Source organism: Lonchura striata, chromosome 10, assembly GCF_050655825.1.
Source record: "Lonchura striata isolate lonStrDom1 chromosome 10, ASM5065582v1, whole genome shotgun sequence".
Taxonomy (NCBI): domain Eukaryota; kingdom Metazoa; phylum Chordata; class Aves; order Passeriformes; family Estrildidae; genus Lonchura; species Lonchura striata.
Window position 1 is genome coordinate 18257717 of NC_140712.1, and position 15971 is coordinate 18273687.

Genomic DNA, 15971 nt, shown 5'->3' on the forward strand with positions numbered 1-15971 from the left:
AATTGCAATGAAGAGGGGAAAAATACACAACATCCCAAAAAATGTGCTTACTTCTAAAGGTTGGAAGTGCATTTCATCTAACATCCTCCTCACTCCTTCCATTGCTTTGCCTGTAGTATGTACTAGTATGAAAAATCTGACTGTTCTCTGGTTTCCACAAGTCTCAAGTTATTCTGGGACTCTGGGAACACCATTTGGAAAAGTTTCACAAGAAAACTAAATAACCAAGATCCTTGAAACAACCTTAGAGTTTATCTATGGTTCCCCCCACACAAAGACACAAGGACTCCCACTACAGTTATGCCTTGTGCATCCATATCCTCTGAATAATGTCAAATAGCTGAAAACAAAGGACAGCAGAGATGCACTGACAAAGTTTTCTCCCCCTTATCTTGTGCCAGAGCCCTAAATCTAATGCAACTGATGTTCGGTAGCTGCTGCAGTATAGATATAGTCTACCTAAGGCTATATATATAGTGCTCTGAACCTGCCTCTTCAGCACTAGACCTGTGATATGTTCAATCTGAAATCCCACCTCTGCCTGCATTCAAAATGATCAATAGTCTAAACAGACTGTTTCTCCCACTACTCTTTGCATCCTCTTAGGAAAAGCCAAGCTTTTATTCTATCCTGGTGTCAGCAGTGTCCTGGCCTGTATAAAGGCCACCTCAGAGAACAGAGTGCACCCCTCACAATGCATTGCTTTGGGGAATGCTCCATAAATGGGAACTCCTGAACCCCTGATAGCCCTCTGCTTTATTTTTCTATCTCAGCCTGAAAGGGCCCCAGTGGCTTTCATATTTCAAGTTAGATCTTAAGGGAGAAAGACTGCAGCACAGAAATACAGATGCTCCTAATCAATACCAAAATGTCTCATGCCAGACAGCACCATAGCAATATGCCTCACAGAAAGGGCACTGCAGAGCCCATTTGTTCTGCTGGGTATATACAAGTTCATTATCTGTAGTCCAGTCAGATCTGTGTGAGTATGGTAATTTGAATAACCTCAGAGAGATACAATAGCAAGCAGTGCTTCTGTGCATGTTTGAAGTCCTTTCTATGATCTCTTTCTCTTCCCATTTGCTCTTTTCCTCTCCTTTCTTTCTGCATCTATTTAAATTGCTATTATTAGCTAAAAAAGGATAAATTAATTACCTCTGAAATGAGCATGAATACTTATACCCAGCCTGGCATAACTGGAGCTGGCATTTGATAGCAGTCAACAGAAGCTGAGCAGCTTGCAAGGCATCTCAGAATAATAATAATAATAAAAATCAATAGGAGGAAAATAGGGACAGCTCTACAAAGTGTTAATGAAAAGTTGCTGAATTTCAGTGGCTCACCTCTGAACAGCTACATGAAAGCCTTCTGAATACCAAATATATTCATTATAAGCTGCATTGCTTGGCTGAGCCTCCAAAGAATTCTCTGGGCTTCTATTCTCACAATAACAAAGGAGAGGCACAGAAGAGAGCAGGATAAGAAGGCTAAAGGGGTGGACAGAAGAAGGTTCACATTTTTATTTTGAAAACAAGTTTATTGAGGCATATAAAAACAATAAAATCTAAAATCTGTAATAGATTCAAACTTAAAATCCAAGGGTTTTTTCCTCTCAACAACAGAGGTGGCAATTCTTTAGGTCAAACCCTGGGGGTGCAAGGAGGCACCACTCTTTTGCAGCATCAGTGTGAAAAGTTGCTGGAGAGTGTTATATAAGTCAGGAGTTAAAGCATTTCCTGAACTGATCCTTAATGGTTACAGCAACATAAGTCTGCTCTGAAGCCAAAGCCCAGCTTGAGCCACTCTCACACCTGTCATAGTGAATTAATGTTAGATTGTGCTCTCACAAGTGTTTTATGAAATGCATTATAGAAACCCCTTTTGCCCCGTGTTCTGCACCAAAGTGACAAACTAGAGTGGCTTACTTAGGTAAATGCATTCCCACAGCACTTTTCTCTCCAGCATCTAATACAGAAATACCTCATCCAGAGATACTCATATAACAGTAGAAATTTCACATTCCTTTACCAGCAATAAAATTTGTGACTAAGCCAAAAAATAGCATCAACAAACACCCTCCTCTTCTGAAAGCTGCCACAAAGTATTTAATGTCCACAGATGATCATGGTTAAAAATGCACCAAATCTTTACATACAGAAAAATGGAACTCCAGTAAATAAAAACCTGAATCAAATCTGGTCAAAAAACTCCTGCTATGGTTAGGTTCTCTAAGGGATGAAAGAGCATTTTCATCTTCAGCCATATGTCAGAGGGCCCCCCAGAGTCCAGCTGTCCATTCTGGCTCAGACCTGGACACTGTGACTTCTGTGGCACCTGAGCTGGGAGAGGATGGGGTGCTGTGCTGGGTGAAGTCCTGTCTTGCACCTAAACCTTTGAACTGCAACTTGTTTCAGTATGCACAACCAAAAAAATGTAACACTGACACCCACACTCACCTGCATGAAAAGGAAGACCCATCCCACCAGGCAGGGGAACAATTTTCCATTACTGCATGTGGGTAAAAAAAACACATTTCTGCTATTCAAAGATGCACTAAGGATGCCTCAAATGAAGTGAGCGTGCTTTGCTCCAGCTGTATTTCTTGTTGTTTGAACTTTCCCATTTTTGTTTGCTTCATTTCCACAAAATCACTTTCATTTGATCTGAATTATCTTTTGGCCACACAGTTTAAAAGATGAGTGAAATTGCTTGCACAGCTATAATCAGGAGAAGGTGCATTATAGTGACAAGATGGGAGATTCAGCAGTTCAATACTATCCAGGATCATGATGGTGCATCAATGTGGTATAGAAGAACAGCACACACGTTTCTAAATAATCTGCAAATCTCTCTTGTCAGTTCTGGCTTTGCCATCCATGCACTGACCCATCTACCTGCTCACTGTAAGGAAGATGAAGAGATACATCTGGACAAAGAAACAGAGAAATGATTAAGCCTTCTCTTTTTGATTAATAGCAGAGCTAGACATATTTACCATTTGGGGTGGGAAGAGATTTGGCTGTGCTCAAGAAAGGTAAGAAATGATGAAGAAACACAGGAGATAAACAATGTCTGAGTCAGCAGAAAATGACTTCACAGAAGTGTCTCAACACTGGAGATGTCTCATGAACAAATGGCTGTGATTGCTGCAGTATATGCAAAACATTTCCTAGCATGACCTGGAGGGCAGGGAAAAAAAGAAAATTAAGGAATGTGCCATCAGTTTAAACCTCAAGGAAAAGGGGGAGGATATTGGAGAGGGAGGGGATCCCTCTTTGTCTCTCTCCAACCTGCTTTATGTGAGCAGTCACTTCCCATCCTCCTTGTGGTCAGGACAAATGTGAAGCTACCTGGACAGCAGTGACTTAAAATTTAATTACTTTTATAGGAAATGAGGCATGGAAACTATTCTAAAAAACATGATGTCCAAAGTACAAGCTGCATTTTGCTTTTCACACAGAAAGGTTCTGAATGCCAAAATTGATTGTAAGGCATAGTGGGATGCTGGAAACCTCAGTAATTCTTCCTAGAGCATGGCAATACCATCTTATGAGGCCAAGTTTGAGAAAGAGGAGAATAAATTGCTTGTATGAGCATCTGACACATGGCGTTGTTTGTTGAAAGTGGTTGCAAAGACCAGAAAATTCTCACATATTTGGCCTCTGATCTTGTCAGAATGATCCATAAGATCAAACCTATTCAGTGCTGGTGGAAATAACATAGTGAAAAGAAAAGCCACAACCAAGTCCCTGCAGAGGTCTTGTGTAACACGAGGATGCCTGGATGAGAGTCAATATGTGTCCCAGAAGCACAGGTTGATAATTAAAAGACCAACTAATGCCTGGAGCAATTTAACCTTTCTTCCTCACATCACACATTGTAGCTCTAATGCATTTTCTGTGCTGCCTCTTGTGCTTTCTCCATTTTTGGCATGTTCCTGAGACAGCTGCCACATGTTGAGAACAGTGACATAGAGCTGTTAGGCCAATTTTATGATATCCTGGGACATCATGTGTTTAGGGGAAATACTCCACTGTCCCAATAGCCACACAGCCCCACTGGTGGAAGCTCAGCCCCTCTTGGTTATTCTCAGAGGTAGCACTGCCTCTGCTGTGAAATTATTCCAAGCATTGCCCCAGTCATGCTTGTCAATGATACCTTTTGCAGGTGACAATTTAGGTGAAAGATGGACTGTGAAGAGGAAACAGGAAGAAATTCTTGTCTGTGCACCAAACCATGTTTATTTAGGTGTGCTAAAGACTCCTTCCACCTTTCTTTGGCTCATTAGAGACAGCACACTGAGCACAATAGACCTGATCTGGTGTGAGAAATTCCCATTCTCACAGGAGGCCTCCATCAGAGCAGGCACTTCCCTGACAGCTATTACCTGCCTCCAATTTACTGACCACTGGCTCTACCACAGCTCTATAAAGGGCCCAGCAAATAGTTTATCCCAGGGAAGCAGGGTCCAGCCTGCTCCTTTATCCTTCTCACAGCAGCAGTGAGAGAATCGGGCTGCAGCACACCCGGAGCACAGAGAGCCTGAAGAGGAAAATCAAAGGACACAAACAGTTATGAACCTTGACAGGTGAAAATGTTTGCTGTCGGAGGGAGATGCTGAGATGCCAAGTCAATGCCACGCACAGCAGACACCAGGGCAAAGAGAGACAAATGCAGGACATGAACTGCAGGGATTTCACAACAGAAGAGATCTCTGGCTCCGCAGCTTTTGATCTCTGTACCTTTGCAATGAGACATTTCATCTGGGAGTCAGCTTTATCCAGTGCTGGATTAACTTCTTGTTCCACAGCTTGACCTGTCACCCAGAGTATTACAGAGATGGGCACTCAGAAACCCATACACAGAAAACACATTAGATTGAGATAGATGTATTTAGCATCAGCACTGTGGAATACATCACACTGCTCAAAGCTTAATTTCAGCTTGATTTCCAAAAAAAAAAACCCAAAAACATAACAACTAAGAGAAGCTTGTGTTTGCATCCAGGCTGAGCAATACAAACCTTTTATTTTGATATTGGTGAATACTGCTATGGAAAGCCTCACCCAATATTTGCATCTCTTTCTAGACTTATCAGCAGGACAGTCTTTGGGACACATTTTCCTTTGCCAGAGAACATTAGCTACAGTAAAAGCTATTGCCTCCCACTTAAATAGCTGTCATGCATATAATTTCCTGTGACCAGGACACTACAGACTTCTGGAACAGGGATAGCTTGTAAGCTGTTCAAAAGACGCTGCTGTTCACTATTTAAAGCATTTAAGGAAAAAAATTCACCAAGTGACCGCCCAGAACTTTTTCTGTGTTATACCTGAAGGATCCCCAAATCTGGCTTTGCTTTGGCAAAGGTACACAGAAATGTGGGTATTTTTATTCACACCTACTCAGACTTTCTGAGGTAAAGTATAGAAAGCATACAAGGATACTGTGCATTTTTCTGGTAAGCACAGTGTAAAACAGAGCTAATTTTAAACTACAAACATTTCACTCAAACCCACAGAGGAGGGTCTATCCTAGGAAGCAGCAGAGTATAATTTCTACTGATGTCATGATATATCAGCTGCAAGGTTTTGGTGCTACCTTGCAGAACTAGATTAGCCTTAATATTTACAGACTAATATTAGACTGAGTGTTACTCTTCAGCTGCCTCCAGAGAAATGTTTTGATAAAGAATAATTTATTATATTTTTTCAAAACCTGTGAGTAGAGAGAGGGATGTAGAAATAGTTGCCCTCCTGTCTGAATCACTGAGCCCTCTGTATTATTCTCCATTCTTCCATTGGCTCCAATATTCCACTAAAAACAAACCATGGAATTCTCTTGGCTAGGCTCAGAGAAACATGGGAGGAAAGCATTAATTTTCTGAATCAGAATCAATATGCTGCACAATCATTTTCCATGAATTATTTATTCTTAAAGAGAATATGCTAACAAACACTTTGGTCCCTGCATCTCCCCTCACACAGTCTTTTGCAACCAGCTCCTGCAATGTGACTCCTCTGGGTGGGATTATCAATTCAGCTGCTTACCTCGTCTGCAAATGGTAACAAGTTATATTCAAACTAGTAAAATTTCACAAACTTGCAATTACACCCAGTGAAAATTATCAGCTACCTATCAATTGCCTTTTAGCAATGACATTCATTCCTAGATGCCAAGGAGGTTCTCACTACTGCTGGGCAAACTTGAAGAGGTAGAAGACTTTGCTTTTAGCTACTGAGGACACATGGGAGTTTTACAAAGTAAGAGAACTTTTATTTTTTGTTAACTTCTTTAAAAATATTTGTCACTAGAGATGTTCCCTCTGTACCGATCAATTACCACACAGTAAAGAGATAATAGGATAAATAGAATTAATTTCCATTAATATAAAGTCAGCTAAAGGAAAAAGTAGCAGAAGGCTACAAAGATCAGAGAAAATGCTTACTGAGTTACTGTGACCAGATGGTTTTTTGTCAATGTTTGAGAGAAGTCAGGGTTTGATGTTTTTCTTCCCGTACATTATTTTTATGCAAAAGCTCTTCTAGCTCAAGTTCAAAAGTTTGATTTATATCCCAAAACCTAGCCAGGCTCCAGCAGTTCTCTCTAATGACATAACAATGATTTTTTGGATGGCTGTCCACAACATGGATGGTGTTTAGCATCCACCTTATTGCTTCATTTATATGTTCACACTACAAGTGAGCACAGCTAATCCAAAGGAATGTCTCTACATCTTATCCTTCTTTTCAAAATGTCCCTCATAAACATTTAAAACTGTGAACAAGCTTACAAGAATGGGTTTTGGCATGAGGAACAGGTGGTGCTAATGTTGGGTAAATGTTCCTGCAGGGGAAAGACTGGAAGTCTGCTATAAATTGCAGGGGTATTTCTGCAACTGAAAAACTTGATGTTCATTGATGAAGCTGAGAGAGCTCTTTGATGACAAAGCCATCAGGGAGCTTCAAATCATGTCACATCACTGAGTCTTCTTTCTCCATGTGTCTTGGAAAAACATTCTTGCAAACATATGTGATACACGTAGCACTAACAAGTGATGATGGCCTAGAGAAATTATGTAGTTCTGCTTCATCACAAATTCAAGCTGAATACTCTCATACTCAGGCACTTTTCCAGGTCAAATTCCTCTTGTATTTATAATGGGGCAAACTCACTTAAATACCCCCCATGGAACAGAGGAAGCAAGTAAATTAATTTTCCAATTTGGAAAAACACGTCCTAAATAGCCAGCAGGATCAAAACGTCTTTCTGCCCATCAAAAAGTCATACATCTATGCTATAAATGACTAAAGGACTCCATGCTGTGAGGAAAAGAATTTATAGGAGTATACTTGCAGTATGAGGCCCACAATTTCTAAATCATGCTATCAGTGTCCTTTTATAATCTGCAATACTTGTTCCCTACAGTGCAGCACTTCCATAATGCCTTTCTTATAAGAGATCCTCTCCATGGAGGATCCGAGCTGGACAGAACCCCATGTGACAGTGAGCAGGAAAATGTTTCCTGCTGATGAATTTTTCTGGGGCAGTACCATCCCCATGTTCCAGTTTTGACAGGAGAATGGAAACTCACTGGAAAACAGAGAAAGGTACTTCTCTTTCACCTTTTTTTCTCACACGGATGGCTGCAGGGCATGGCCCCATTGTTTCAGTAGTTTCTTTGGGAGTCAATTACATCTCAATTCCAATTACTCTCCATGAACTGCATCTTCCAAGATACAAATCTCAGCCATAAGGAGAGTCCATTTCTGCAGATCTAAACCCAAACATGCCCCACCAACTCCCTTCCCACAGCAGAGCCCTCTGGATATGCCAGTCCCTGACCTTTGTGCCCGGTCTGTGATCTCCTCCTCCAGATCCAGCAGGAGTGCTGCCTGAGCCATCAGCTCCTTGCTGCAGGGCAGGGATTTGAGGTGCAGAATCAGCAAACCAAGGCAAAACTTGCTTCCCATCTCCTCCAGCTCCTGCGTTCCCAGCTGCAGGCCCTGATGGAGAGAAGCATGAGGTTTCATGATTCCTACATATGAAAGTTTCCCCTGCAGAATCATTTGTAAATTAATTAACAGCACATGGTCTACAGAAGCTAACCCAAAATAGCCTCTGTTTTACAGCAGGGGAAACAGAGGCAAAATAAATTTTCAGAAGTCATCATAAGAATTAGACTTGGACCCCAGGAGAATCTGACTGTAAATCCACTTTTACAAATCATCCAGTTTTTCTTTCTCTCTGTAGAGGACCTGTCTACCTAAGTAATGGGGAATAAAATAAGTCCTGTGATTATAAACATTAGGCAGTGGCAGAGATGGAAAAGGGAATGGGACAAGGGGAGGAAAGAGAGGAAGAGATATTTAACAAGTTATGAATTGGTTTTTGAGAAAATCAATTACAAAGTAATTGCAAAATAACAAACACCTCTAAGGAATTTCTCAGTCTGTTAAAAGCTGGTAGCACAAACAGGGTTTGTATTATCAACTTCATCTTTCAAGAAAGGAATTCTCCAAGCTGTGGATCCTTGCTGGTTGTGAATAGTCTGTGTTTGGGTTTACACCAAGGGCCTGCATCAGAGTAAGTCAGTGTAATTGATGGCAGTTTCATGCTTCTGGTGAGAGGAGGGCAAGAGACAAACAAAGCTCAGATACACCAGAAAGAAACTAAAACTGCAGAGTCCCTCATCTTTGGCACTTAGAGACTGCATCACCTGTCAGGGGCTGGACCAGCTGCTGCCTCTGCCAATAACAGCCCTGAGTGTTTTTGCAGCAAAAAACATCTCTGCAGCCAAGCTTCTGAGAGACTTCCAGCTCCACTCCCAGGCTGTTTCCTTAGCAACTCTCAGGAGTCCAGAATAAGCCCTGGCCCTAAGCATGGTGTGAGCTGCACATCACTCTCCACTAGATATTTGTTAGTGAGTATCTCATGGGTATCGAACACATTATAATTTATATTATAAAATATAATGTGTTCAGTAATCCATGACAAGGGACAGAGCTCTGCTCTTTCCCTATATAAAGTTATTTTTGCAAAATGATTTGGGACCCTGTGGTCTGAACACCTCTGTATAGCTGGAAGATTATTTCTGAGCCAAAAACACACAGGTGGATGGAAGAAAGAAGAGATTTCACACAAATGTCTGCAGCTCTCCTGAGGAGTTTTTCAGTGCATTTTTGTTAGAGGACAGAAACTATTTGCACAGCACCACCATAACTTCCTCTCTAGCAGACCCAGCATATGTAAATATCATCTGGCCTAAAAACCACCCTCTCTGATCACAAGTACATTTCCCTGTGGACAAGATATTGTAATTCAGTTTCTTTTCTGAGCCCTGTGAGCAAAGCATGAATTCATAGTTATGATTAACATAATCTAGAACTCAAAGATGTCCTGAGTGGCTGGACAAGGAAGGACCTGCTCAGAAGAGCACACTCAGTCTGAGGGCACAGCCTTAGTGTTAAGCAGGGTCTAGAGCTCCAGAAAAACTGACTTTTGCCTTCTGAACAGTCTCTTAAGCATGTCTATTACAATGGTTAAATAGCCAATATAATTTTTATTCTCCTCTTATTTACCTCTACTGCAAGCTTTGCCCAGCAAGATATGGCTACTAGAAAAGTTTAGCAATAATTCATAAGAAAAACAAAAATAGAGGGAGAGGTTTATGGAACCTGAGGGTCATTAACACAAAACAATAAGAATGCTCAGCAGCTCTAAATAGATTCCTAAATCTTTTATTATTTTACTGTAAAAGACTTAGGATATTGTAGTGTGGCAGAGTTACAACCAGTAGGAAGAAGTGGTGACATTTCAAAGAAAAAAGATGTCATTTCCACAGCATGACAGTTGTTTTCTCAGGGGCAAAAAATACAAAGAACATCTCGAGGCTTTCCCTGGGGTTCATCTCAGGGTCTTGCTTCCAAGATTAAGGCAACATACTAAACAGCTATCAAGGAGATGCAAACTGTGCCTGAGCTGAAATTCAGCCTGTGGCTTTATGACTCCCTAGAGTTTTACTCAGGATATGGAGAGGCCTTAAGAAACTATGAGCAAAACAATAATAATAATAATATTAACACCATAACACACCTCAGAAGCCTAAGACAGTAGCTGTTCATGCACTGAAGTCAGCTGCTCTACGATGTACCCATATTGCTTTGATATAGACAGCTCAGGAGTAACAGCTAGAAACTCAGCCAGAGGATTGCCTGCTAGAATACTTTATTCACTTCAAACATGGACATCTATTTATTTTAACTCAGGCAATTTTCTCTCTCCTTTCTGCTTCCACAGCTCTCAGCAGAGGGAGGAGCTGGAGGTGCAGAGCATGACTGCCATTAAACTGAAGCTGGGGACAGAGCTGACATGTTGAACTAATGTTATTGATGGCATCTGCCAGCAGCGCCAGGACCTGGTGTAGTGGTTAATAATCAGTCCCACCCGCATTACTGAAAGGGAAGCCTGACCTCCAGGCATTTCCCCTGTAGCCATGTGGCACAGCCAGCTGCAATAATTTTGAGATTGTGCTTACAAGTCAGAGTTATGAATGTATCCTAAAAGAAACAAAAGAAAGAAGAAACGTAGAAGCAATGCAGCCTGGTTTGGTTGAGAAGCTGGTAGGAAGCACAGCTCCGTGGCAGGGGAGCTGTCTGGGTGTTACCAAGTGACAATACATGGTCTGTTTGTCACAGCTGTACAGGAGGAAGCTGCTCTGCCTGCCAGCACCTCCCCTGCAGTGTCCTGCCAGCCTGGATTCTCAGTGACCCCATCTTCTTCTCTGGCATGAGGCTTTACAGCTCTGTCCCCTCCTCTGGCCACATCTGTGTGAGCAGTGGAGCACGGTGCAAAGCCTCCCACGCCAAAAGGATCCAGGTGAATTCTGGAGGAGGAAGCAGCACCCCTGCACCAGAAAGCTGCAGATTACCTCATCAGTCCTAATTAGTCCAGCCTCAGAAACATGCTAACTAAACCACCCTTCTTTAATGATCAGCTCAAAGCTCCACACAGGTTTTGCTCTCCATTACATCAAAGGACCAGTCTGGGCCAGCTTCAGCTTGATGCAGCACATTCCTCTGCACGATACAAATTGGTCCCTTGGGCTCTGTCATGCAATAATCTTCTCCAGACATCATGTTAAGGGATAACAGGTTAATTGTTTCCTGGCTATTATAGAGAGTAATGGAGCTGAAAATCTTTTCTTAAACCCTTTTCATATTTTCATACTGCAACAGAAAGAATGGGAGGAGGTGATGTCTAATAACAGCCCAAGTTCAAGATATATTTATTTTCCACTGTAATACAAAACAGGGGAGCAAGAATAAAAGACTTATCATTTGGTCTCAACACTGTCAATACAAATTTTCCTAAACAGAATGGATCAAATTGTGTTGGAAAACCAGTTCATTCACGCTCAGCACTGATGCATCAAATAAACACCCACAACTAAATATTTTCAATATCTCTCAGCTTGCCCTCAAAATACTTCCCAGGCTAAATGACAATGTAATGGAAAAACTTTATTATTCATTACTCATGTGCTTTAAATACTCCAGAAGACAAAGACAGTGATAGTTTTGTATCACAGATATTGTTGAAGGAGGTGGAAAGACTCCAGGAGTTAAATTAGAGATTTCTCCACAAGGGTAATGAGACTTACAGTAAAATTAGAGCTGGGAGATACTAATAAATACAAGTAGAAAGAAAATTTCAGAGGGATCCATTTTTTCCTGAAAGGGATTTTTGACATTCAGCACAGCCACATCAGTGGCCTCTCCTGCTTTAGGTCACTGTTCAGTCCTTGGGGCAACAGCTTTTCCCTGCAAACCCACTTCCAGTCAACACATACAAACACACACTTACAGAAATTCCCTGCATCTCAACAGCTTTACACATGCACAATGGCTATGCCCTAAGGCCGGGTATATAAATTGACAGTCTGGTTTCTCACTAATTCCATCAGTGAGATCTCCCTCAGAATACTAATCAAAACCATTTGGAAGCTCTTAGAGGACAAACTTAGGGAGCTGAATGAAACATTTGGTGCCTGGTGTCTGCAGCCTTATATTTAGCTCAAGCCAGCCCTGAAGGTTACTGTACTTTCAACCCCTGTGAATGAAAATACACAGACACCTGCTGGGGACCTGGCTATTTGGACAACTAGGACAGTAGGGAATAACCCAGGTTTTCTCATTCCCCAGAGATCCCTCAGAAGCAAAAATGGCATGTAAAACAGATGAAGTGGAGGGGATGAGAATTTGGGCCAAAACATTTCAAGAGGATTAACTGAGTGGAAAAGGTTGAAGATGCAAGGAAGAAGAAAAACCAGCCTAGCAGGAATTTCTAGAAGGATGAGAGGGACTGGAGTTAGAGACAGGAGATAAAAGGGTGGGAGAGATAAAAGGATGAGAAAGAAGAGAGGGTTGTTGAGGTCAGTGGATGCTGATACAGAGGAATGATAAGAAGAAGAAAGCTAATGGCAACCTTGACCACCTTGGCACCCTTGGGGAAATGTGCCTTGCTCTGCACATCTGTCCTCATTACATCTGGTGCTCTGTCCTCATTACATCTGGTGCTCTGCCCACGTGGTGAGGAGAAAATGCCTGACTTGCTTTGAATCGCCTCACAAAACTTCTGCTGAGCTCAGCTGGTGTTTTGGCTGAGAAAAACTTCAACAACACAGAAGTAATTATTGTTTTAATCATTCAAATGGGCTCTTTTACTATTAAAAGGTATGTATGTCACAGGCAACACTGTTCAAGGAACAGACTGAAAGGAGAGATGAAATACCTTCTCCTTCCAATCTGCTGGAGAAAGAGTCCTGGACAAACTGCTCACAGAAGAACTGGGAATTTAACAAACAGAACTCGTTGCCAATTTCTCTAGAAAACCCAGTTATTTAGGTTATGAATTCCCCAGTTCTATTGTGGGGAAAGGTATTTTCCTTCTTTCCACTATCTAGCTATTTGTTTGACATTTCCATTTCCACACACTTCCACCTTTCCCTTGCAATATTTCCACAGCTGTTTCCCTCCACCCTCTTTTTCCTTCCAAATTTCTTCTCCTTCTCTGTTCCTTCCCCAGCATCCTTTGTCCCTTCCTTAATTGCCTCCCATCAATGACTCAGTATATGGCAAGTTCATCATGAGTTGGAGGAGGAGCCAAACTCTATTAGTGTTGCACCTGAGCTCTCTTTTTTCTTGGCCACTCTACCTCAACACTGCTACTACTGTTTTTTTTATACCAATAATTTGCAGACTACAGAGGGTGGAGACAGGGGTGAATTTAACTTCCTATCTCCTCAAAAACTGCATACACACACTGAGGTAGTAGCTGGACAGGGAACAGCACAATAACATTTTTGGTTTGGATTTTTTGTTTGTTGGTTGGTTTGAGTGGTATTTTGTTTGTTTTTTCAGTTTGGTATTTATTTTTGGTTTTTTTCTGTTGTTTTTTTCATGTGGGCCATAATTGTGATGGGTGGTCATGTCAGGAACAAAAAAGAGAATGACAAATGAGGATGTTTTCCACCTATGCAGACAAACCATGTAGAAAGATGCTGTTCTTTGCAGAGTTCTTGCTTTCCAATAAAATTGAGTAGTACATCGGTTTTCTGTCTCATTCATTTCCTTGTGACATGCTAGGGACCTATTTTAGGCCCTGGATGAGCCTGGACTAAGCTTATCCCTCTCTGCAGACACTGAACAATCTTTCTCCTTGTCCCACAATGTCTTTTCAAACAGAACTGAAGAGGCTGAGTGAAGGCCAGGCCAGAACTGCACAGTTTAGTGGAATCTGCACAGTAACAGGATCAGGAGTGCCTCAAGTTCCTATTTGAGGACTGCAGATAGTTTTGGGGAGAAGCCTGACTGTACCATCCAATGAAGATGAAAGCAATATTTTGACTGTAGACCTAACCAATGCCAAAGGTGATGCCACTACTTTAAATAATTATAACAATTAAAAAAAAAAAAAAAAAAAAAAGCCAAACACCCCAACATGCTAATTTCTAAAGAAAAAGAAATACTGCTCCAGGACACTTCTGTTTCTGACAAGAAACAGAACTAGGGACTGTTCAAGTCACATAGGAATTCTGAGGCAATGCAAGGAAATAATTATCAGTTATTGGAGGCTATCAAGTGCTTTGTTCTAGAAAGCACCTTTCTTCCCCATGCTCCCAGTATTTCCAACAGGCTGGTATCTTGAAAATTCATCAGTAATCTCACCATAACCTCCTCTCACATATGTTCCTTTCCCTGCTATCTGAACTCTGTGGAGCATGGAACAAGTCACAGGCAGGTTATAGCCTGAGGTATCTGGAGATTAAATGTTAGGTGGGGCTATGTCTCAGAAAGTGTGTCAAATGAATTAGCTTTTAAGAGCAGTTCGGGAAAGCAAGAAGCTGAAATTTTTCAAGTCCTAAATTGGCAGCCTAATCCCTGGATGACTTTTCTTCCCCTCTTATTCCACTTAAAAGTTTGCCTCTATAAATAATCCTGATGTACAGAAAAGTAAGCAGACTCTTGGCCCACCCAAGCCTTTTCAGCAGCTATGAATTTACCCAGTTTGGCCATATTTCACCATGGGTGTAAAATAATTTTCTAATCCTGGCTAGTGATCAGCACATGCCTTGGAAAAATGATTTATGACACTTATCCTGGCTAATGTAAATGTAGATGCTACTCAAAGTGTCAAATCCACTTTAAAAAATCTCAGTAAGGTATTTGTCTTCATAATGTCATTCACAGTGGGGATCCCCAGGTTAATTATATGTTATACAAAGAGTCAATTGTTGCATCTTCATTTCATGGAATGGTGATGCCCATTTTTCTTATATTATACAACACTCCGTTGCTTTTCTGCATGATTTTCTATAGTACATTCTATTCTTTCCCAGATTAAAATATTTATTGACCAAAATGACACAGTAAGGTTAGTGTGCTTTAATTCCCCATCCAAAATGAGACACCAGGACCACGGAACTTTTGCACCAACAGGGGGACAGGGGCACTAGAACAGATTTAGTGAAAGCCATCAGAGCACAACTCGGACAACAGGCCAGGTGCCGGAGCTCACCCTGGGTCAGGGGTGGCTCCATGTGGTGGAAAAGTCTCTCCCCCAACCCGTGCTTCCAAGAAAGACTCAGTAGTCTTCTGTTGTCCAGTCTCAAGGTAGTTTAATGCAATTTATCTAAAAGATTTTCTTCTTGAGCTGCTGTGGTTTGCTCAGCAGCTCAGGCAGAGGCACACACACACCCTGACATCCTCTCTGTCCCCTGTCTTCTTCTTCTCTCTCCGCCCAGGGCTGGTGTTATCTTTTATATGGTACATTACGTGTTACATGTTTATAGTTTTTCCCCAATGCCTATTACCTATATTAAATGGTGCTTTTCTACTCTAAACCAATCTGTGAGTGCCAACATCACCAAGAACATGGAGGTAAGGAAGAAGAAAGAGGGAGGACAGGGCAGGCCTAAATCCCTCCCTCTTAAAACCTCTGACCCCCATGTACAGCACTCAAACATTTTTCCCTTTACTTTGTGACTACTTCTACTATAATATCTAAACTTTTGTGACTTCTTGTTCTTCCTGCAAGATTGGTAAATTGTTCCATGGTTCAAATCCAAAATCACAGCTGTTTCCAGCTGCCTGCCAGGGTCTCAAATGCTTCTGACCTGGGCCCGGAACATCCAAAAATGTCTGAGGGACGTTTTGAGTTCCGACAGCCAGGCTCCAGTGTGACACCCCACATTACCTCTGCTGCCACACTGGATGATGGTGGAGTCTAACAAACCACTGTGAACCTGTGTCTTGGCCTGGCAGTGATGTCAGGCAGAGGAGAGCCTTTGATAGGGGTTCTGCTCTGTGCTGTGCTGCCTCCCAGCACAGCAGAGCCTCCCCCAGCCCGCGCGCGCTGCTGCGCTCTCTGCACTGCTGAGCTTCATCCCTTCCCTTTGGAATTCAGCAGCT

The 15971-nt window shown here is 41.8% G+C and overlaps 1 protein-coding gene across 28 annotated transcripts in view; it reads right to left on the reverse strand.

Moving 5' to 3' along the window:
* Positions 1-15971, reverse strand: part of AGBL1 (AGBL carboxypeptidase 1) — a 388880-nt gene that overhangs the window by 197906 nt on the left and 175003 nt on the right. For 26 of the 28 annotated variants that reach the window (XM_085588337.1, XM_085588339.1, XM_085588336.1 and 23 more), the window contains one exon: positions 7846-8006. In XM_085588337.1, the coding sequence (XP_085444463.1) occupies positions 7846-8006 (161 nt within the window). Of the gene's footprint in view, positions 1-1343; positions 8007-15971 lie in introns of those variants that run through there. The other 2 variants (XR_014957536.1, XR_014957537.1) reach the window with 2 other exon arrangements.